Below are 21786 nucleotides of genomic sequence, written 5' to 3'. Positions count from 1 at the left end.
CGACCCATTAGTAATTGAGATGTGAAATTATCCGGCCCATGAACGGTAAGTTTGACCTCTAAATCTCGAAGCATGAACGACAGTTACAGTTACGGTAGTCGTGAACACGTGTTGTCCAAGTGCGTAGTTTTTCCGTAGGACCAACGCAAAGCTATGCACAGCTTTGCGTTGGTCATTGTTGTTATACCTGTTTGCTGTCACCAGGGGGCAGTGTTAAAAACACTCCTGTGAGCTACTCTTGCCACCATCTGTTGTTGGTCTTTGAATGAGCTGCGGAAAAGAGCCAAGTTGGAACATTCAAAGAGGTGAAGTGAAACAAAGTGTTCAAATTCTGCTGACGTTCCCAGTCATGTTCAGGCTCATTTTTCTACCTGCGTCGAGCATAATCTCCATATATCTCCAGCGCATATCTCCAAAATACACGCTGCCTGATTTTTGGACAACACAATCATGTCTGCATAGGTTGCATAACTTTAATCCTTCACCCTGCACAACAGCATGTTAATGCAAATGGATACAAGTGCAGCACCATCCACCCACACATAATGTAAATAGTCAATGATCCTGGATGACCTCACAGTTTAGTCACTGGTAATATTCTGCTCTCCACTGAGTTCACTTATACAGTTCAGAAAACACCAGCCAGCATTGCCCGCTTTACATTCACTAAACACCAAAGATGGTCCTTGTTATTACGGCTTTTCCTCTCATTATGCAAAATGAAACCCCCCTTACATAAACCATATCGAATAAAAGAGCCACACAGGAAGCTAAGATGTAGCTTCACCTCGGTGTTTCAGTACGGTGTTATATTTGGTTCTAAAACTACTTGTACAAATACATATTCCATTCTTATGAGCTAATATTAGCCCAAGCACGGTAGCATAATATAAATAGTTCATATAAAATCTGCCAACAGTGGCAATCATTTGATCACAGTCAGAGCCCCTTTGGCTGCAATCGAGAAGCTTGGCTGATAAATTCACCCGTTTTTTTATTCAAAGCCATTCGAGGGAGCAAAAAGCTGAACAGGTGCTGGAGTAAGTATGGAGTTCACACACACAAAACCAACATCCATCCATCCTCTTCCAGACAAAAAACAAAACATTGACCCCCCCCCATTTTTCAGAACTCAGTCGAAGTTAAATACCTCATCATTCATATGCTCACATACTTTAAAAAAGTCCCAGAAATGGTAAGGATGAGTGAGTGCACACTATATGCACGCATGCACACACACAGTGCAAGGCAGTAATTGAACAGGCGTTGGCACAGTTCGGTGGCGACACCTGTTTCAAATTTATAATGAGCAGCCAGGGGAGAGGACCACACGCAAACACAGCCACAGACGCGCGCGCACACATTTTTCTGCAGCTTGGCTGTGAATCTGCACTGAGCTGCAGGTCATAGGGAGGCTAAGAATAAACAGACCCCTCTCTTTCCTGCTTCTGTATATAGTACTCACACGCCCTCTGATTAACAAAGGCCTATCAAAGGCAGAGGTGGCAGATAAAGACCTGCAGACAGAAAACGGAGCAAAGCTCGTGAAGTCCGACGGGGAAAAACAAAAGGGTAATTAAAAAAACACATTTGTTCATTAATTAGCTGAACAGAGAGAGAATTAATTCATTGCTGCAGCATTTAATGGGAGTCCAGACAGTAAAGAAATGTAGATGCACAGTGCTATGTGGGTAACATATACTTTTACATATACTGGATCCTCCCATTTGTGTTTACATATCACTCTGGATTTAATCATTATTTACTATTAATCTCTGGCTCTCTTCAACAGTGTGTCTTTTCTCCTGTCTTCCTCCTCTCCCCCAACAACTGGTCATGGCAGATGGCTGTCCTTTCCTGTGCTAAAAGGGAGTTTTTTGTTCCCACTGTCACCAAGTGCTTGCTCATAGGGGTCCTTCGATTGTTTGGGGGGTTTCTGCATAATTGACCCTGTGCACGAGAAAATGCTAACTTCCTGGTTTGACACCAGATGTGGGGTTGTACATTTCCGGTAGCTTTACTTTGCGGTCAATCGCTACTGCGAAGATATCCTCCAAAATCATGTCCAAAACTCGAAAACGGAAAAAAACCGATAAAAAATCTAATGATCAATTTTGACGTTTAAAGCGTTTGATCGATCAGTTGTTTACATCACTCAACACAAGCAGAACTGCAGCAGAAGACACATCGTCCACATTCAGAAGCACATCTCTGTATAGTGACTGGTCTTATGATTTAAACAGGCAAATGTTCAGCATTCAAACTACAGGTGAAGAATAGTCAAACCAGATGTTTCCCAATATGTCGAGATCAGCTAGTCAAGTACACACCTACACAGCATGTTAACGAACCGTGAAAAAAGCCACACAAAAAATGAATGATTGCTGGTAACGGTTTCTATACATTAGTATTTACGAAGGGTATGTTGTGACTTACCTTCAAAATTACAGCGGTCCCTCGTTATAACGCGGTTCACATTTCACCTCGCTGTTTCGCAGATTTTTTAGTGCAAGTTTGCATGCTTATTTTTTTTACATCACATTGTGTCCTGCGTCCTGATCGCTGCAGACGATCTCCTCCTTGACGTCTCTCCTGTACAATACAGAATCGCTGCATCGATCGCTAGCAGTGTGACTCTGAAGAGCAGTACTGTATGTCCACGATGTCCACGAAACGTTTTGCACCTTCAAAAAATAAAACTGGCAACTTGATTTCACCTATCGCTGGTTATTTTTAGAACATAACACCTGCGATAAACGAGGGACAGCTGAGAAATATAACATTTGAATCCCTTTTCTCTTTTGCTCTGAGGCGCGGGGATAAATATCGACAAGTCGATGAACATCATTTACAGATATATTGGGTAAATGCCCGAGACATCTATAGAAATGTAAATCGCCGCTTGATTCATTCACTTGCTTAACTTGATTTGGACCGTAAACAGGGCGCGAATAGGACACCGGAAACAAAGCTCCCCACAGGAGTTTCCGCACCGGAAGTAGCATATGCTAACGTGCACATAGTCAATTGCAGGGTCTTTACCTTACAATACTGAGGTGACTGTTGCTGTGATTTGGTGCAACATGAATAAAGTTTAATTGAATGTGACTGAGTGAATTGTACAGCAGCGTATTCAGGTCCGACTTGACTCACCCACAGACTTGCTTATGCTGTTAAGTCGACGCCTTGATTGAACTGAGACATCTAAATATTGATACGTGCATCTGTATCTCATAACACTGATGTATTCCATCACAGAAAGTGATGCCATACGGGTACAAGAACTGGCTAAAACGGTCGCTTTTGTGTTACGCATGTATGTGGCCACATTCGTCATTTTTCTCCTGTCACATACTTTACAGTGTAACGCTAGAGCTTTAGGTGTTTGCTGCATTAAAGTTTTAGTTTCACTTCGCTTCTGCGGGAGCCCTCATACGTGATAGGCTCCTTCAAGCGGCACACACCCGGTTTTTAAAGCTGGATTTCTGTTTGAATGATGACATCATCTGGGTTATTTTCAGAAATCTGAAAGCTGCTTCTTCGTCTTCCTTTTAAGAGGATGTGCAGGTTGAGTAGTTCTCCTCACGACTGACATTAATGTGTAAAAATGGTTTTGCTTAATAAAGGGAAGCTCCATCTTGGGCTTCTGAGAGCGGACACCTTCAGCACGACCTCTTGGAGTATCTGTGATGTAGGGAGGCAAAAGAAAAAAGGACTTTTCCTTTGTGGGCTCAGCGTAGCATTACATTTTCTTCTATAATAAAATCGAGTGGAAGCGCCTCTTCCTTCTCTTCACTTCGCTGTCAGTTCAGCTCCAGCAACTTTTAGATTTCCCACAAGATTTTTTTCAGCTGCACCTGACTCGCCCTTCGTCATGTTTCCCCCGTCTCAGTCCGTTCTCCTCCTCTCACCACTTTACCGTTTTCCTGAGCTTTAAGCAAAGCTCATTCCGGCAGACAGCGTGAATGACAGATTAATGTTGGGTTGCTTAAATGCAGGATATAGGCGAAAGGGGGTAAACAAAACAATTACACAGATTGGAGGAGAACTCAAGGAAGTGGAGGGAGGCGTGTGGACACTGAGTTATGTCTGGGTTGTGATCCAGCTGAATTGCTTTGGCAGCAAGTCCCTGTTCTTACGGTGTTGGCTGGAGAAGATGGGGAGAAGGATGTAATTAAGAAGAGAAGGTGGAGGGAAATAAAGGTGCCAGGTAGAGCGAGAGGAAGGGAGAAGAGAAGGAAAAGTCTGACAATGTAAACAAGCAAAAGGTGAAAGGCAGAGGGGAGCAAGATGCAAATGAAGAGAAGTCAAAGGTGCGCAGAAGCGAGGGATAAGTGAGAGAGGAGAGTGATGGGAGGTGAGGTATGAGGAAAAGGTGGAGAAGCAGGAGGAGGGCTTGAGAAAACTCATCTAAAAATCTGCCAGGAAAATATGTGAGAGATTAGTGTGGAGAAAACATGATGAACTCCAGAAATGTGATGAGGCAAAGGCAGAAAGCAGAGGGGAGAAGGAGAAACGAGTGCAGCAGATTAAAGCAGGTTCACATTAGTGTGCAGGAGGATTTTTGACAAGTAGTTCAAAAGCACAATGATGAAAAGAGAAAGCACACAGAGAGGGGCAGCAGCGAGAGAAGATGAACAATAAGTGAGCACAGACTGAATCAGTGAAGTAAGAGAGAGAGGGAGTGAGACGAGAACAAAAGGGGTAAAACCGTAAAGAGAAAGAGCCAGTTACTGATGACGAGGGCAGATCGAGCCACCTTAAACCCAAAGTAATGAATCAGAAGTGGATGGATAGACTTATTTAAGTATAAAAAACAATATCACATTGAGAAAAAGCAAAGGAAAAATTAGTTATAAGCGCTGACCGGCGAAAAGAGCGAGGAAATGAAAGGTTAGGGTCGGGGAATAAATGCAGAGGTGAAGAATAGAAGGAGCGAGGCGGGAGACGCCAGGATGGATAGATCAATTTACCACAGGGGCTTTCTCACCAGCATATCCCTCGCTCAGCTGGCTCACACTTCTATACATGGAAACATTGGATTATCGATCCATCCCCTCCTTTCCCCAGCAGTCACCCTGCTCGTCTGAAGCAACAGCTTCAAGGCCTCTCAGCGTCTTTGCTTTTGCTTTTGTATTTGATGCAAACTATACACTGTCTCCATTCCTCCTCAGCTCACAGTCTCAGTCACAGAAGGCATCTCAGCTTCTTTTGCAAGTGCTTTGGTTGCTAGCAGACACTTGCTAACTAACCACAGAGCTGTAGCAAAAGCTAAGGAAATCCCAAAAAGTTGATTCGGTTTACTGGACGTAGCGTTTTTGTTTTTTGCGACTATTTTCACCTTGCAAACAACCTCCTGCAACCACTCACCAACTGATCTGGGACAACACTTTTCCATAGCGAGTGGTGGTTACCAGTGCATGACTGACTGGTCTCTATGCTTGTGCGACTTTGGCTTTAGCAATCTAAACTAACTAAAATACACTGTTGGTTGATGTAGATCAGCAGAATCAGAATCAATAGCTTTTTGTTTTTGCAGCAGTCGTTTATATGCACAATCTTTAGCAGTTCCTTTAAGTATATTAAATACATTAACTATGACTCCATGACTCCCATATATACACTGAGTTATTCTCCGATGCTTCATAAAAACATGCCCTTCATTACTAATCTACATCCAGCAGAGGAAGACGCTCATTGCTGCTTATGCTTCACCCACAAAGTTGCAATCTCTCAGGGTTGAAACACACTTTACTAAGTGATCTTTTTAATCCTCTTTAGCAAACACACCACCAATAGTTTAACTTTCAGCTAATCTGATCTGCTGCAGTCTCAGACCCACTGATACCAGCGTTGTATTTAACGTCCTCTGCTCATATAACAGCAGCTCTCAGAAGACTGCCTCAGCTTTACAGTTTGCATGGTTTGATTACACTTAACTCTTGTCTTTTGCTTTATCTTCTCTCGCACTCCCTTTCATCTCTCCCTGACCTTGCAGCAGTGACTGCACCATCAGCACATCGCTCCGTCCCAAACGCACAAGAACACGCTATGACCTGTGCTTTAAAGACGCTCTGCTTAGAGGTTTGCTGGTGTCAGACGTTTGTGTTCATTTGTAAATTCTAATCTGATGCAATCGCAAACCACTAAATCGAACACCAGCCCTTCACCTTAGCCAACATTTAGTTCTAATCTGAACTCCAAAGCCATAATTTTTCTTCTCAAGCAGAACTTTGAAGGCAAATATTCCCCAAAGGGTCAAAAACCTAAATCTAGGTTTAACCTTAAACCTCACACACACACAAAGCTTTTGAAAACACACCGATGTCATAACACCACCTGGCTCAGACCTTATTCACTGTAACCTTGTCAATCTAATAAAATATTCTTAAATTATGCACAGATGTCCTCACGCTTACATCTAAAAGTCTAATTGGTCCTCATACATATAGATATGTGAAACCACACACACTCTTACACACACGTACGCAGAGGGCTTGCTTTATGGGCCCCGAGTGGCGTTGGAGAAACTGCATTCCCAACCATTTTATGTACTGGTCAATTTAACACCGCTAACTTCAGCATATTAAAAATGCATGCGCCCAAGGACGCAAGAGCAATTTTATGAATGTGTATGTGTGCACCCATGTGTTTGCAAGCATTTAATGCAGAGAAGCCTGCCTGGAAATGTGACATTATTACACTGTTATCTACCTAATAGAGCCATTTATACAGCAGAATACTTGATTAACCTACACAGCAATTTCTGAGTAGAAATCAATCACAGGAAGGAAAACAGAGGGAATGTGAGGGCGTCATTGTTGATCCATTAATGTCCCAATCTCCATATGATGTCACACCAACCGCAAAATGTAAAAAATACACCAGGACGGTGGTCAAAGGTGGATGAAATGTGATGCAGACAACAGCGAGGTACTCACATGGTCTCATCATTCTGAAACTCCAGCTTGCCTGCAGCCATTTCGTAGTCCTCCCCTCCCTTAGCGGTTCCATCCAAGGTTCGATAGGGAATGGCGACCAGGCCTCGAGCCCCCGACGTCCTGAGCACCTTCACCTCCATCACGCCGACACTTTCACTCACCCTTTGAGTGGCACTTTCAAATGTAAAGATGCCTAAGAATTAATGAAAGAAAGAATTTATTTCACAGGGGAGAAACACTAAAAAGCTTGACAAACACCTACACACTCACGCACTAGCTTGCTCTCAGAGGTGCACGGTATATACTGTACAGTAAGAGGATAGCAGATCACTTCCCACTCTCTCTGGATGAAACACAATGGGTAAACACCCACTCTCCACTCATCCACCTGCATTTTTAACTCCCTGGATGTTTTCAAATTGCAGAAAAACGTCGCAACACTGGAAGGACGGGCTCTTTGTCACCTTCTAATGATGCTGTTTTATGGACACCCAGAGGCGACAACCTATGGCACACCAACAGATTCATGTGGACTCCTGATAGCAGTAAAGCACAGGTTTACAGGGTGCAAAAAGCTGTTCTACTTTGCAGTGTAAGCACAAGGTAGGCGCTTCGCAAAACAAATATGTCTATTTGACTAATGTGGAATCAAATACCAAGAAATAGTGAGAATTGAAATTTCAGTTTACAAAATGTTTAGATATACAGGGTGGGCCATTTCTATAGATACACCGTAATAAAATGGGAATGGTTGGTGATATTAAAGTCCTGTTTGTGGCACATTAGTATATGTGAGGGGGCAAACTCCTCAAGATGGGTGGTGACCATGGTGGCCATTTAGAAGTCGGCCATCTTGGATACAACTTTTGTTTTGTCAATAGGAAGAGGGCCATGTGACATATCAAACTTATTGGTAATCTCCCAAGAAAAACAATGGTGTGCTTGGTTTCAACGTAACTTCTTCTTTCATGAGTTATTTACAAGTTTCTCACCACTTATAAAATGTGTTCAATGTGCTGCCCATTGTGTTGGATTGTCAATGCAACCCTCTTCTCCCACTCTTCACACACTGATAGCAACACCGCAGGAGAAATGCCAGCACAGGCATCCAGTATCTGTAGTTTCAGGTGCTGCACATCTCGTATCTTCACACCATAGACAGGATAAACAGGACTTTAATATCACCAACCATTCCCATGTTATTACGGTGTATCCATATAAATGGCCCACCCTGTACATCAAGCAGCAGTTTCAGGGGCTAATCTCCTCTACAGTTCGGTCCTCTAACACAGCGGTCCCAACTTTTTTTTGCCACGTTTAATGTCAGACAATATTTTCCGACCTTCAAAGTGTCGCGGATAAATACAACAAAATAAAATGATACAACCAAGACAAAAACTGTGGTATTTTTGTAAATATAATAATAAACGCGAATTCACTGTGTAATTGTTTAACTTTATTAGCGGGGTCGTCCTGAAATGCGCCAACATTGAGAGTGACATCCTCCTCTCTGCCCCTTAATGCTCTCTGGTCGCCATGGTAATATTTCTTTCAAAATCAGACACACAACTATAACATGGGAGAAGACCATGTTAACGATAAAAACCCTGAAAACCATAGATTTCACACCTGAGCCTCAACTCTCACAGCCTGGTACCAAACGACTCACGGACCAGTAACAGTGGCCCTGGCTGGGGACCGCTGCTCTATTGGATACATGATTGTGTGCTAGGCTCCACTGCTGTTAACTTGATTCAGTGAACGGGACTTTGCACCTTGTTGGTGCTAATTGCACTCACAGCCTGTCCCAAAGTCAACTTGTCAGGTTTTATCAAGTGAAGTTTTGGTATCCCACTTGTACGTTACAAAGCATTAGCATAGTCTGGCCAACTAACCTAACTAACCTGAGCTAGTATTCAGGGTCTCCTCCAAACATGGTCACTTGTTGTTTACTAATAACAGGATGCTAAAATTGAGGCTTTAAAAAAGAATTTCACAAACCAGTGTGTGATGTGGCCTAAATATATGGAAGGCCACAAGTGCCACAATGAATTGAATAAATAGATCGTTACATAATTAATTAAATGTGTCATTAATTAATTAAAATTGGAAATAAATAATTTTGTAAATGTTTTAAATTGAATTCCTTGATATTTTATTATTTATATATGTAATCATTCAATTATTTCTATTTTAATTAATTAATGACACAATTAATTATTTATTTAATTCATTTTGACACTTGTGGCCCTCCACAATATTATTCGGCGGCAGGTTTTCCCCATAGGAATCTTAGACTGAATACTTTAAGGTGTTAAGGTCTGAATATCACGACACCACGTGACGTAAGGTGAAGCTTCCTTTTACCTGCGTGATCATCGTCATAGATGGTCACTGTGGCAGTGTGGTTGTCACCCAGCACGGCTTTCGGGGTAGCGCTGGCATCCAGAGGTGCAGTGCCAATCTCCGGATAGCCAACGACACGAGGGTTACTGAGGTGAACGTAGAAATACTCATCTTCCTCGAAGATGTCGTCATCAATGACGCCCACTGTGATCTCTGAGAAAATAATTGTTATTTTAGCATCTTGCTCTCAGGTGCAAAGTAATTATAATAATTTGCTAACATTTTTAATGTAATTACATTTTTCCCCGTGAAATCACTAGCAAAAAAAAAAAGAAAAAGGAAAGAAAATCTGCCTCAGGAGCTGCAGATGACCTCTGCTATTTGAGCATCAGTTTCAATGACATGTTTATTGAAAATATGTCAGAAATTATTGTAGTCAGTGTTGTTTTTTTTACCTTTGAGGGTTTCTCCCGGCTTGAACAGCAGCGTTCCCTCTGCAAACTCATAATCTGAACCTGCGTTGGCCGTACCGTCCTCTGTGCGATAATCCACCTGCAGGAGATGGGAACACAGAGGAGTGATGGGGAGAGAGCAAAAAGAGTCATCAAGATGAAACACAAGAGAGCAGATATGAAAAGGGCACATAAACACAAAGGGAGAGGGAGAGTGCCAAACAGAGGGAGAGAGAGCGATAGAGAGGAGGACAGCAAAGAAGAGGCATTTGGGGAGATGAGGACAGAGGGTAAGAGAGAAGAAGAAAAACAGCTTCATTAAACCAAGCCCTCTGGTCAGAAACAGGCCGATATTAAAGACTTTGAAGATAACATAAGAAAACCTCCCACGTATCCTGTCCTTTCTCTCTGTCCTTTCAACTGCTTTGTGTTAATTACCCCCCTCCTTCTTATTTAGACAACACTAGAACCCAAATATCTAAAATGCATTTAGTTCAAATGGCTTCAAAGCCATTTTTTTCTGTTTGAAGGCAAAGCTGTGTCAGTCACTCGGTGCTGCTAGTGCTACTGAAGTCAATCCCTAGCCTCTGCTCTATTTTTAGCACCTCATGAAATGTGTATAAGTGATATATTTTTAAATGCATCCAATGGTTGGATGATATTTTCGGGATTAAATGGAAGCTGGGTAATACTCAAGAGATTCTAAGATATGTGGATAGCTGATTTTTTCCATTTTAGGCTGATGTTATATCGTCACAGCCCGTGATTATATAAGAGCTGAGTTTCCTCTAATGCAAGATGCTCTATACTCTTTGAGCGCAAAATTGATGACATCTCGGACAAGATCACGGCTCTCCAACGGGAGATTGAGAGACCAGTGACGGACTGTTAGATCAACTGCAAAATTGACATGCAGTTGTTTGCACTATGTATGTATGTGCTCTCTGTGCAGAGGAGCTTGCTGACCTCCCACAAGGAGCCCAGAATGAGTAGAGCTGTCTTTTTTCCCTCTTGCCCATTATATTGTACATTTGACAGTTTTTTCACTGCAGGTGTAAACTTTGCATGTGACAAATTGATTGAAGATAGATTGGGGTAGCTTATCAGTCAATCATGCTGCTTGGATGAGAATGACTGTTTTGGAGCTGTATTGCAGTGGGTTCAAATTAATGACTTAACACTACAGACGTGCCCTCAATAAGACCCCTAGTATCTGTATATAAGGGACGCATTTTAACTTACATTATATTTATCTTAATTTAACAGCTGAAATGACTGTTCAAACCTTCACAGTGTTGCTAATAGTAACAAGTCCACTGTGATTCATCACCTAACTCACAGAAAACACAGTTTGTCTTTTGTGTAATGCTAAACTTTGATGTTTTGCCAACTTAATCGAACCAAACTGTGACTCAAGACTTCAAACAATGATAATTATTTCAAGTTCACCCTCAACACCCTCAGCTAATAAAAGCTTGCTATCACACTAGCACCGTGTACATGTTGTAGCTACAAGCAGAGCTGCTAAGAGCTGCTAATATCACACTGTGCATGCTGGATGTGAAAACAGCCACAGTTTGCAAACACAGTTTTTCCACCATATCTGCTTAAAAGTTGATATTTTGACTTGCTTCAAATGTTCAATCATAAATTGTATATAAACTTAGCACATAAAGTAAGTAAACATGATTTGGCCGATTATTTATTTGTTGTAACAATGCTTTCCCCGATGCTACATTTGTAAGGAAAATGCATTTGTAGGTTGAGCAGCAGAGTTGAGTATACTCTCTGCCAACATCAACCAGCTTATTCTGCTACTCACTCTTGATTGTTGTCGTTAATTGGATTGGATGATTGCAGCCTGAAGAGGCAAGACATACTGACAATTTAACAATTTATTCATTTAATAGACGGGGGCCTCAGTAGCATGTGGCACACCATTCAGAGCCACAGCAGCCTTGCACATCCTCCTCATGCTGGTCACCAGCGTGGTCGGCCATATCATCCTGCAAACCCTGGAAGAGTGCCTTCAGTTCATATCTGCTGATGCCCACTTGGTAGCCTGTCTCTGCCATCACCTCTTCAGTTTAGACCTTCAATTTCCTGGTTGCCTGGAAATGGTACGAGGGATCACTCCAAATGATGTTGCAGCTTAGTTTTGCAGAACACCAGCTGGAGGTTACCTGGATAGGGCACGGGGTCTATCCACATCAGCCAAACATGGCATGCTTTGATCAGACACCAAGTGACCGCTTTAACAAGGTCCATGCTCACATGTGCTGCTAGTCAGGCACCTGATTATCAGCACCGGGGTACCAGGGTCAAAACAAGAGTCAAAAGCAGAATAAACCGTTTGGCAGTAGCATAGAAGATTTGGCAACTTTTTCAAAGGTGCAACCCACATAGTCAACTCTTTTGCTCTACCCACAACTGCATTTTTCTTAGACATGTGTCACTTTTTAAAGCGAAATAAACAGGCTTTCCAACCGTATAAGAGTCATTGCCAGGAATCATTAGAAAGAAGAAATAATTGGCAATCACAAATTTACTCAATTTTTGTGCAAAGTTAAAATAACAGAAACTCCGGATCTCTAAATTGAACTGAGTGACAGAAGTGAACCTGCATTCTTGCAATGGCCACCAATGCAAGTCTTCCTGTATTGAAGTCTACATCAGTAAACATTTTCATTGAGTTGATCAGCTTAATCTTACCTTTAACGGTTATTTAATGCAGCATGATGTTCACATTTTGGTCCTTTTGAAAACAATGCTTGTATTGGGAACGGCCTGCCTTGTGCTAACATTGCTAAATCTTTTAAAGGAAAAAGCACTGTGTAGATGTTTTTTTCCTGTGCTTTAAAGCCTTTAGATAGTAATGTATGAGTGCAAAGTAATTCGCTTTTAACTTTCATTGACCCAGCCATCAATACGAGGGAGCTGTCTGAGAATACCTAAATGACACAAATAATATTTCTTTTGTCTCTTGCAAAGCATCCTTCAGCAGACGGCTGACTAAGGCCGTGCCACCAGCAGAAAACTGATCTCTCATCACAGTTTAATTTGTAAACAAGAAGAAGAATAAAGGAGAGCCAGCCTTGCGAAGCAAACGTAGTAATGCTGAGCAGATCAGATATCAGCCCACTGACAGAGACTCAGCGGGAGACTCTCTCATTCAGGGAGAGCTCTCATTCATAGCCAGCATTAAGCCACCATTAAGTCTGAGATCAATGAGCCTTTGCAAAAGGATGTGCGCTTTCTTTGAGTAACAACCTGAGCCAGAAACTAGAAATCTGGAGATGAAGGTGTTTTCTCTGGTGCCTCTCAGCTACTCTCCTCTGCCACCCACTTCTCTGCCTTTATCCAACCAGGAAAGAAAAACAAAGGTGTTCAAAGCCTCTGGAGGTGAGCACATGACACAAGATCTGCTTAAGATAGAAAAAGGTGTCAGGGAAGTCAGCCCACAGAATATTGTTGTTTTCTCTGCTGTCTCTGCTGTCTGCTTTTATTTGCATGAGACTCTGCAAGACTTGTTTCCCTTAAAGACACACTCACACACACACACACACACACACTCAGTTTTATTCATGATCTACTGTCCATCCCTCCCGTGCACTCACCTTGACAGTAACTCCAGGGTCACCTCCATGTCTGCCAACAGTCAGCTTCAGGGAACCACAGTTTTCAAAGCACTGATACAAAGAGGGTTCAAACTCAATCCTGATGGTGTGAGGGTCATCCTCCTGGGCCTGGGTCTCATGGCTGCTTACCACCTGAGAAAAAACACGCTCAATGTCCCAGTAGCTTCAAATGTAATATAATGGAGAAAGGCAAATAGAGTGCGTGCCTCACCTTGCGGGCCTGGTCAGCAGCGTGCTTCTTGAGGATGTTACCTGCTCCGATCATCATCCTGGTTGCCTGGATGCGGTAAAATGCTCGGCTCTTTTGCTGCTGCATTAGGACCTAATCAACAATAAACCGTTTCATGTTAATTTAATTTGCTGTGGCCCAAACAGCCGTGCTTTTATGAAAACAATCACTTTTAAAGAGAGAGCTACAATCTGAGAATTTTCTCCTGGGAGATCCTACACCGCCATTCAACTCAGTGTCAAAGGTCAACAGCAGATCCCCTGACATTTCCAGAAAGATTGTCTGAAGACAGACAAACTAAATCAGTGCAATAATACTGACAAAGAATCATTTAACGTTCTTTTCTCGTGTAATAACTTCAGGCTTTGGTTGCTGCTCTCTTCACTGCCAACTTTGGTTCTAATGAGGTTTATCAATCTATAAGGAGCGCTTTTAATAAAAACGTATGGCTCAATAGTGGTGTATTATCCCAACGATCCACTAAATTGAAAATGAACAAAGTGGCCACTGTAGCTGCGAGATCATTAGACTAAATGTGGCCTCAGAGCCGAGAACGCTGCAATTTATTCAAATTTAATGGAAGTGAGCTGACAGAATCTTTAGATAGAAGGAATAAGTAAGTGTTTAGTTAAGAAACTGATTTGGGTTTTTGCTGCATAAGATCACCCAGCTCCATATCCCATGACGGCAATTTCATTTTACATTCAGTGATTCATTATGACCGCAAGAACTGAAATTTAGCAAGTCAAGTTTAATCTACAGGGCAGCTGTCATTCTTATTTACAGCACGGACTGGAGGGAGTAGCTGCAGGGATAGGGAGGCCTGAAAGCAAACAAACCTCTGGGAGCTGACCAGTGCACATTTGGCCCGCCAAGCTCCTTCCCTCCCCTCCTTCAAAACCGAAACCAAAGACATAGAAATGAGTTGGAGAGGAGGCAAAGGAAGGAATTGGTGGGAAAGCAGAGAAAGGGAGAGCAGCAGAGACAGCTTCTACAGCTGAAATGTGTGTGCTGCATAAAAAAGAGGAATCTCTAATGAGCCAAATAAAGTGTGAGCAACTGCTATAACAGAGAGGAGTATGGGTGTGCGCTGACCGCTAAAATGTGGTTACAAAATGCCAAATTTAACTATGAGTTAAATTTTGAACAAATTTTGCTTAAGGTATCACAACCAACACATCACAAATCTAAATTCTCCCCAAAAAATATTAACTTGAGGCCCGCTTAAGTTCCTCAGCAAAGCATTTAGCTACATCTCTTTAAAGATTAACTCAATCGCTGAGAAAAAAAGGCAGCAATGTTACCGCAAGTCAATATTTTTAAGGCTTCCAGGGTCCAGAACGGGCGTTCATGTTAATATATTTAGCTTTCATGTAACTTACCGGGCAAAAAATCACCTGGATGGCAGAGGGGTGAAGGTTTTCCTGGTGTCAGTCAAGCCAACAGACAGCTTCAACTCAGTACACTGGTTTAATTAACACTTAATAAAACAGTTTTACTGTGTGTTAAGCTGAGAGAGACTGAGATAATGTGTGTAGCTAGCTGATGCTCAGCCAACTCAATTAACCACTTGCTAATGTTTTTAGTTTATGTGAACTGTGTTTGATTGAATGAGACTGCCGTAAACGTTATAGATTTTCCTCTTTGTAACTTTGTGCTGTTTCCTCGGGGAACTGCACCTTCCTCTACTTTCAAAGCCACACTGAATGTGTCATAGCACCATTTCTGAGTCATTATCACCCTCAGAAGAGTAACATATGGAATATGACTCACGTTTGCTCGTGTGCTACTGGTTTAGATAGAAAATCTGGAAATTGAGTGAAATAATAATATGTCAAAAGTCTGAGAATCAAAGAAGTGAAGTGAGAGAACCATTGAAATTTTGCTATTTGCTATTAGCTTTTGGTTGCTAGCTTTTATCTTTATGTTTACTAGCACCTCCAAAACTTTCCCATACCAGCACATACATATCTCATCGTGTGCTACTGGTTTAGATAGAAAATCTGGAAATTGATTGAAATAATGATATGGCAAAAGTCTAAGAATTAAAGAATGGAAGTGAGAGAACTATTGAAATTTTGCTATTGCTATTAGCTTTTGGTTGCTAGCTTTTATCTTTATATTTACTAGCACCTCCAAAACTACCCCATATCAGCACAAACATATCTCATCTTTCATAGTCTAAATGAAATCAGTCTCTGTGTAATTTTCTGTAAAACTACAACATTTCTAGTGGAAGTTATTTTCAACAGAAACTAGGGGGGGTTGCTTTACAGCTTATGCTAGCCTGAGCTAAGCTAATCACTCCTCTGTTTGTAACACCGCAAAACTTCTTAACTTGATTTAACAAGTTGTCAAAGTTGATTTAAAAAAGTATTAATAGGGGTCATGATATATTAGCATTGATGACAATCATGGCATCTAAAAAATGAATCAGTACTTACAGATAATAATAATAATAAGATATTAATACTGAGAATATTCCAGCATTAGCAACTATTTTTTGACACTCTAATATACAGTCAATGGCCATGTCATTGGATACACTTTGCTAGTCTTGGGTTGGACAACAACAACTTGTTCAAAACATTCCTCAGAGATTTTGGCCCATATAACATAATAATAGCATCACACATTTGCATCCATCCCAAAGATGCTCTGTTGGATTGAGATATCTGGAGACTGTGAAGGCAATTTGATTGCAGTGAACTCATTGTCATGTACAAGAAAGCGTTTTGAGACCATTTGAGCTTTGTGACGTGTTGTGTTATCCTACTGGAAGCAGCCAGCGATCATAATGGAAAGGACATAGTCAGCAACAATCCTCAGGTAGGCTGTGGTGTTAGAACAGTACCATTTGATTGGCTGATTGGATATTTGCGTTGAGTAGTTGAACAGGTGTACCAAATGGGATGGCCAGTGAGTGCAGATGATGTTGTACTGGTTATTAGGCTGTATACCATGTATAAGAAGGCAAAAGTGTATAGCTACTACTGTTTTATAAAATCCTGCTTATTATTAAATGCCAATGAACCTGTTCTTTGTATATGGTTTTAGAAAGTTATTTGAATCGTGATAATCATGTGGTGGAAATCTGATATAGTCATGACTTCCAAAGCTTAGACATCAATGGGATTGGGTGCTGCTAACCTGATAATTAGCCATCTCAATCAGCTGCTCCATGTCTTTATCCGGGTGCCTCTGCTTCAGCTCCTTTAGCGTCCTTGCCATGTCCCTCCTAGCCTCGTCCTCATCGTCCTTTGCTCCTCCATCCTCCATCATGCCTCCATCCATCCCGCTGTGACAGTTCAGCGCCATCTGTCCGTCCAGCTCCAGCATGTCCATCTTGGTGAAGCCCCCTGGACCCAGCACTCCACCCCCTCCTCCTCCATCCATGCCTAGCCCTCCATCAGCCCCACCCTCTGTCTCAATGATGATTCCCCGATTCTTGTCGGCACGGTAACGCTTACGGACATACTTGTAGAAGAGAAGGCGGCGATCGGCCACCCATGCCTGGACCACGCAGAGTGGGAAGTAGAGGAAAGTAAGCACTGCCTCCCACACCTGAATGAGAGAAGAGATGTGGTTAAAAGCGTTTCTGTTTTATTCTCCTCCTCTTATTTCATCCCAGTGATTTCTTTCTTTACACTTCAGCAGTTTTTACATAAAACTGTCCTCACCTCCACCTCTCCAGGGGAAAAGACACTCAGAATCAGGTAGAGCCAGATATAGGCGAAGATACTCCAAGCCGCTGTGACAAAAAACACCCGAAGGTGTTTGATTTTGCGCGTTTCTCCGTCGGGGACCACATACACACACAGAGCGATGATGACGAACATATTGAAAGCAGCGCTGCCCACAATGGTGCTGGGACCTAGATCACCAGCCTCAAAACCGTGACCGCACACCTGCAGTTGGAGGTGAAAATAAGATTACTGTCTTTCCATTACATTCTCTATCAGTTAATCTGACGTGTAGCCTGCAGGCTCATGTTGCACTGACCTCAATAACAGACAGCAGTATCTCGGGGGCACTGGAACCCAAGGCCATTAGAGTGAGATTAGAAACAGTCTCATTCCAGATTCTCACGGTGGCTGTGGTGGTCTCACCATTCGGCTTCTTTATGGTGATCTCCTTCTCCTGGGAGGTTATCACCTGGAGTGGAGAGGGCGTAAAGAAAGAAGTAATACTGGATTTATTAGTTTTATACAGGTTACCTATTAGTGGTCCAATATCAGAAACTTATAGTGCAATCTAATAACAATTCAAAGAATATTCATTGACTTACCTCTATAGAAGACATGAACCGGTCCGCTATAATACTCATGCCCAGGAACATGTAGATGAGTGCTACAAAGTAAACAATGGCTCGTGCCACTTTATCTCCTACAGAGGGGTTCTGAGGGTTCCAGACAGGCAGCACCACTCCTGCAATCAAAAGAAAAGAAAAAGGTGGAAAAAGGTAAAATCGTTTTTCAGCAATATCACAGGGAATATTTGGTTGCAACAGTGTTGTGTAATCATTCTCCGCCTCTCTAATCCTATAAAGCCTGCCACTGTGAGCATGTTGTGGAAACCACAGAGGCAGCATAACCTCATTAAAGATTATTGTAAGTGGGAAATTTTCTATATGGTCCCATTTGTCCTACTAAAACTTAGTGGAACTGCTAAAGTTAATGAAAGCATGAAAACTTACCCCAATGTGATCAACGTTCTAGATTTGTGGCATTAAATTGACATATTTCACTTTTAACTCACCGGTGGCACATTTTTGCTCATCTGGTAGACCTTTCTGATGCCTGATGTGAGACTGTCGTGAATATTCTCCTGACTTTCTTTCACTTTCATAGACCATTGACACCTAGCAAATATGTCCCTTCAATGTTACTTGCACATCTGGACAGGACATAGAATAGAATAGAATAATCCTTTAATTGTCCCACAAGGGGAAATTTGGAATGGACTATGCTGTTATAAGAAGTTATACTACTTGGTTTAGAATAATTAAGTGGTATCATAAGAGAAATACACAATACTGTGCAAAACGTTTGCGTCATGCTTCATTTTTTAATATTTTGCTAAGAAAATGAAAAATGTGCAAAAGTATATAAAACAACAGCACAGTTCATGCGATTCTAACAAGCTCGACGGTTATAGTTCTGCTTTAGTTCTCCAGGCTTCTAGAAGGACATCCAATCCTCATCTTTGGCTGCTGGCTGCTTTTTGTTCTGTTCACTGTCAGGATGATTCAACACTGCTTCAAAAATGTTGAGCTCCATACGCTGAGGCGGTGTTCCCTAGCATGTTAATACTCCATAATCAGCGAAGGAGAAAATGTGTTGAGTGTCAGGCTGATCGTTATGTTTATCGCTTCTCCTGATTGCAAAAACTTGGCTGGTACACAGGCAGCCAAACTAGAGGCGTAACCCATTTTATTGAACCCTCTCAGTTCACTGCACTCACTGAGAGGCTTACATGCAGAAGTCTAATCATGTCAGTGCTTCTTTACTTCTTTACAGTGCTTCTTTCACATTAAACTGCAGTTTTCTCACAGACCCACCTTCCTGACAGGGGTCTCCACCAGAGGAACAGTTTTTCTTTCCGGCACCTGCACTGACCGATCCAGGGCATGACAGCAACAAAAAGAAGGAGAGAAGGAGGCAGAGAAGGAAAGAAGAGGGAGAAAAGTGGAAAGGGCGGAGTGAGTTGAGAGAGGACGGAGGCTTAGACATGGCTGCTGGAGCCATTTCTGCTGATGTGGACCTTCACTGGACTCTACCGAGTTGTGCTCTGGGTCAGCTCAGTGTAGGTCGATACCTAAAACCTGGAGATAGACAGAGAAGGGTGGATTACTTCACTGTTGATTAACACCTATTTATGAATTTTCACACGAACTGTTTCAGTTCACTTAATTGTATTCAGTATGAAAATAATTGTTAGGTGTGTTCAATTAAAACGTTCTGAAACATGTGAGGAAAACAGCTCAGGTGAGCTGTCAGCGAAACCTTATATGTGTGACGACTTTTTTTCTTCCTAGAAGTCAATAGAACATAGTTGCAAAGTGCTTCACAACGCATTTGAACAGATACAATGAAATGAAAAAGCAATAAAAGCAATAATGGAAAGTCATTACTTAAAGAGAAGTTTAAACAGAAAGAGTCTGTAGAAGTGCTGTAAATAATGATGCACTTGTAGCCAGCATCTGTAATGAAGTTAAAACAATGAAGCTGAAGCAGATGTAGCCAGCTGGAGCTGCTCGAGAACCCAGATGAAAAAAATCAATCACTACAGAACAGTCAATAGCGGCTTTGAAGCAAAGCAGACAGTAAGAACTTGGAGATTGCTACACAGTTACATGTTCCATTGCTAAAATATGAGCACAAAAACTCTATTTTGATAATAAATAATTAACAAAAGCACCCTTGGAAAACTGCAATCACAGACGATGGTTGTGCTTTCATGAGAACACAATCAATTCTGGTCAGAATCAGTCCTGGAGAAATCCACAGGGGATGTTTTCATTGCAGAAAAAGAAATCAGTAACTTTTGTGTCTCTTGTGGCTTGTTTGCTGTCTGTCTAGTACAATGATCAGCATGCTCCGCGTATCCCCACCATCAACAAATTGGCTCGTTCATTTACTCTTTTAAAGGCACCAGTTACAGTGGACAGAGTGGATGGCCCCAGAATAGCTAAAACATCCAGGGTCCTTTAATAAAACTGTTCTACAGACTCTTTTCTGCATTAAACAGTCAAATCTTATATGAGGGACGCAATTTGAGCTCTTAGCTACGGCGCATGTTACTTTTTTCAGGAATAGGTGGAGACCAAAACAGAGCTAAAATCTAAAATACTTAATTTAATAAGTAGATAGCCCCAAACAAGAAATGTTTGCCTTGCCATGTTTGCAATGTGACATTGTGTTATTGCTGTTTACTGTCTCTACACTGCTCTGCATGTAATCATTCTTCTCACACCCACAGCCAGTTGTGGGAGACGGTTGCCCCGCCCTGACACTGGTTCTGTTGGAAGTTTCTTCCTGTTAAAGGGGAGTTTTTCTTTCCTACTATCGCCAAGTGCTTGCTCATATATAGGGGTGGTCTGATTATTGGGGTTTCTCTGAATTATTATAGGGTCTTTACCTTACAATATAAAGTGCCTTGTTGTGATTTAGGGCTATATAAATAAAACTGAAGTGAATTAAATATCTCTCGCCAAAATGGATCAATCCATCCCTAGATTTAAAGATTGCAATTTCACTCCCTGCTATAGAAGACCGAACAAATAAAACTCTGAATTTGAATGTAGCAACATTTAGCACTGATTCCTTTAAATTTGGGCATTTTTCTGTTTCCACCATTGGCCTTGATTGTAGTCTTTCATGTGTGAATTTTGACTCTTTACACGCAAGTTACTGCAGCATTTAAAACAAAGAGCAGCTTTAAATGGCGCTCTTTGCTGCACATTTCTCTGGCAGCGAACATAAGCTAAGCTGGAAACAAGCAGTCGACAGCAGAGACACAACAGCAATCTGTTTTTGTGACGAGGAGTACAAGTGGCTGTTCAGGGTGAACGGTTTGTGAGGGAAAAATGCACCAAAACAAAGCGAAGCGAAATGGTTTGACCAGACAGCGTTAGGTCAAACAAGTGCAAACGGTCATGGAGACAGACACGCACACATGCACCAATACACAAAAAACACCCAAATGCACAAACTGTGTCAAGCACCCTCATGGTGCAGAAGTTCCTGGCCTCGTACTGACATCCTCTCAAACAAACACACACACGCTCCACTCTCTGGGTTAGTCCACTCTGGACGAATAAAAACTGCTGACCCTGTTTTTACACACACACAGCCGCGGTTAGTCATGAGTCGTGACATTAGCGTCAAGTTGCTGACCCTGTCTTAATCTATCTTCCAGGGTCTCGCCGCTCTGACAACAACCTGTCACTTTAAGTCACTTCTCTCCTCCGCCGTCTTCTTCTAACGCTCCCTTTTCTTTTTCAGTATTTATTTTTTGTCCCTTTTAACCAAAAATGACTTCACTCCTGCATTGCAGCATGCTTGGTTTTGTTTTCAGTGGTCACATCTCAGGATTATGTTTAGAAATCATGCACGTCCTCCTGGTACTAAAATGTGTTTTGGCAACTCTGTACACACGTTATTCTCTGAGGGTCTTTA

The 21786-nt window shown here is 41.9% G+C and overlaps 1 protein-coding gene across 5 annotated transcripts in view; it reads right to left on the bottom strand.

Moving 5' to 3' along the window:
• Window positions 1-21786, bottom strand: part of slc8a4b (solute carrier family 8 member 4b) — a 136370-nt gene that overhangs the window by 51575 nt on the left and 63009 nt on the right. For 3 of the 5 annotated variants that reach the window (XM_085137862.1, XM_085137889.1, XM_085137870.1), the window contains exons 2-12: window positions 19167-19430; window positions 17895-18034; window positions 17609-17761; window positions 17287-17514; window positions 16757-17170; window positions 14989-15003; window positions 13589-13699; window positions 13357-13509; window positions 9743-9839; window positions 9309-9500; window positions 6942-7134 (exon numbers count right to left, since the gene is read on the bottom strand). In XM_085137862.1, the coding sequence (XP_084993988.1) occupies window positions 6942-7134; window positions 9309-9500; window positions 9743-9839; window positions 13357-13509; window positions 13589-13699; window positions 14989-15003; window positions 16757-17170; window positions 17287-17514; window positions 17609-17761; window positions 17895-18034; window positions 19167-19353 (1883 nt within the window). In that variant the 5' untranslated portion in view covers window positions 19354-19430. The remainder of the gene's footprint in view (window positions 1-6941; window positions 7135-9308; window positions 9501-9742; window positions 9840-13356; window positions 13510-13588; window positions 13700-14988; window positions 15004-16756; window positions 17171-17286; window positions 17515-17608; window positions 17762-17894; window positions 18035-19166; window positions 19431-21786) is intronic. The other 2 variants (XM_085137878.1, XM_085137900.1) reach the window with 1 other exon arrangement.

This window comes from Neolamprologus multifasciatus, chromosome 3 (assembly GCF_963576455.1).
Source record: "Neolamprologus multifasciatus chromosome 3, fNeoMul1.2, whole genome shotgun sequence".
Classification (NCBI taxonomy): Eukaryota; Metazoa; Chordata; class Actinopteri; order Cichliformes; family Cichlidae; genus Neolamprologus; species Neolamprologus multifasciatus.
Note: the sequence above shows the minus strand (reverse complement) of the source record. Positions and strands in the feature narration are given on the sequence as shown.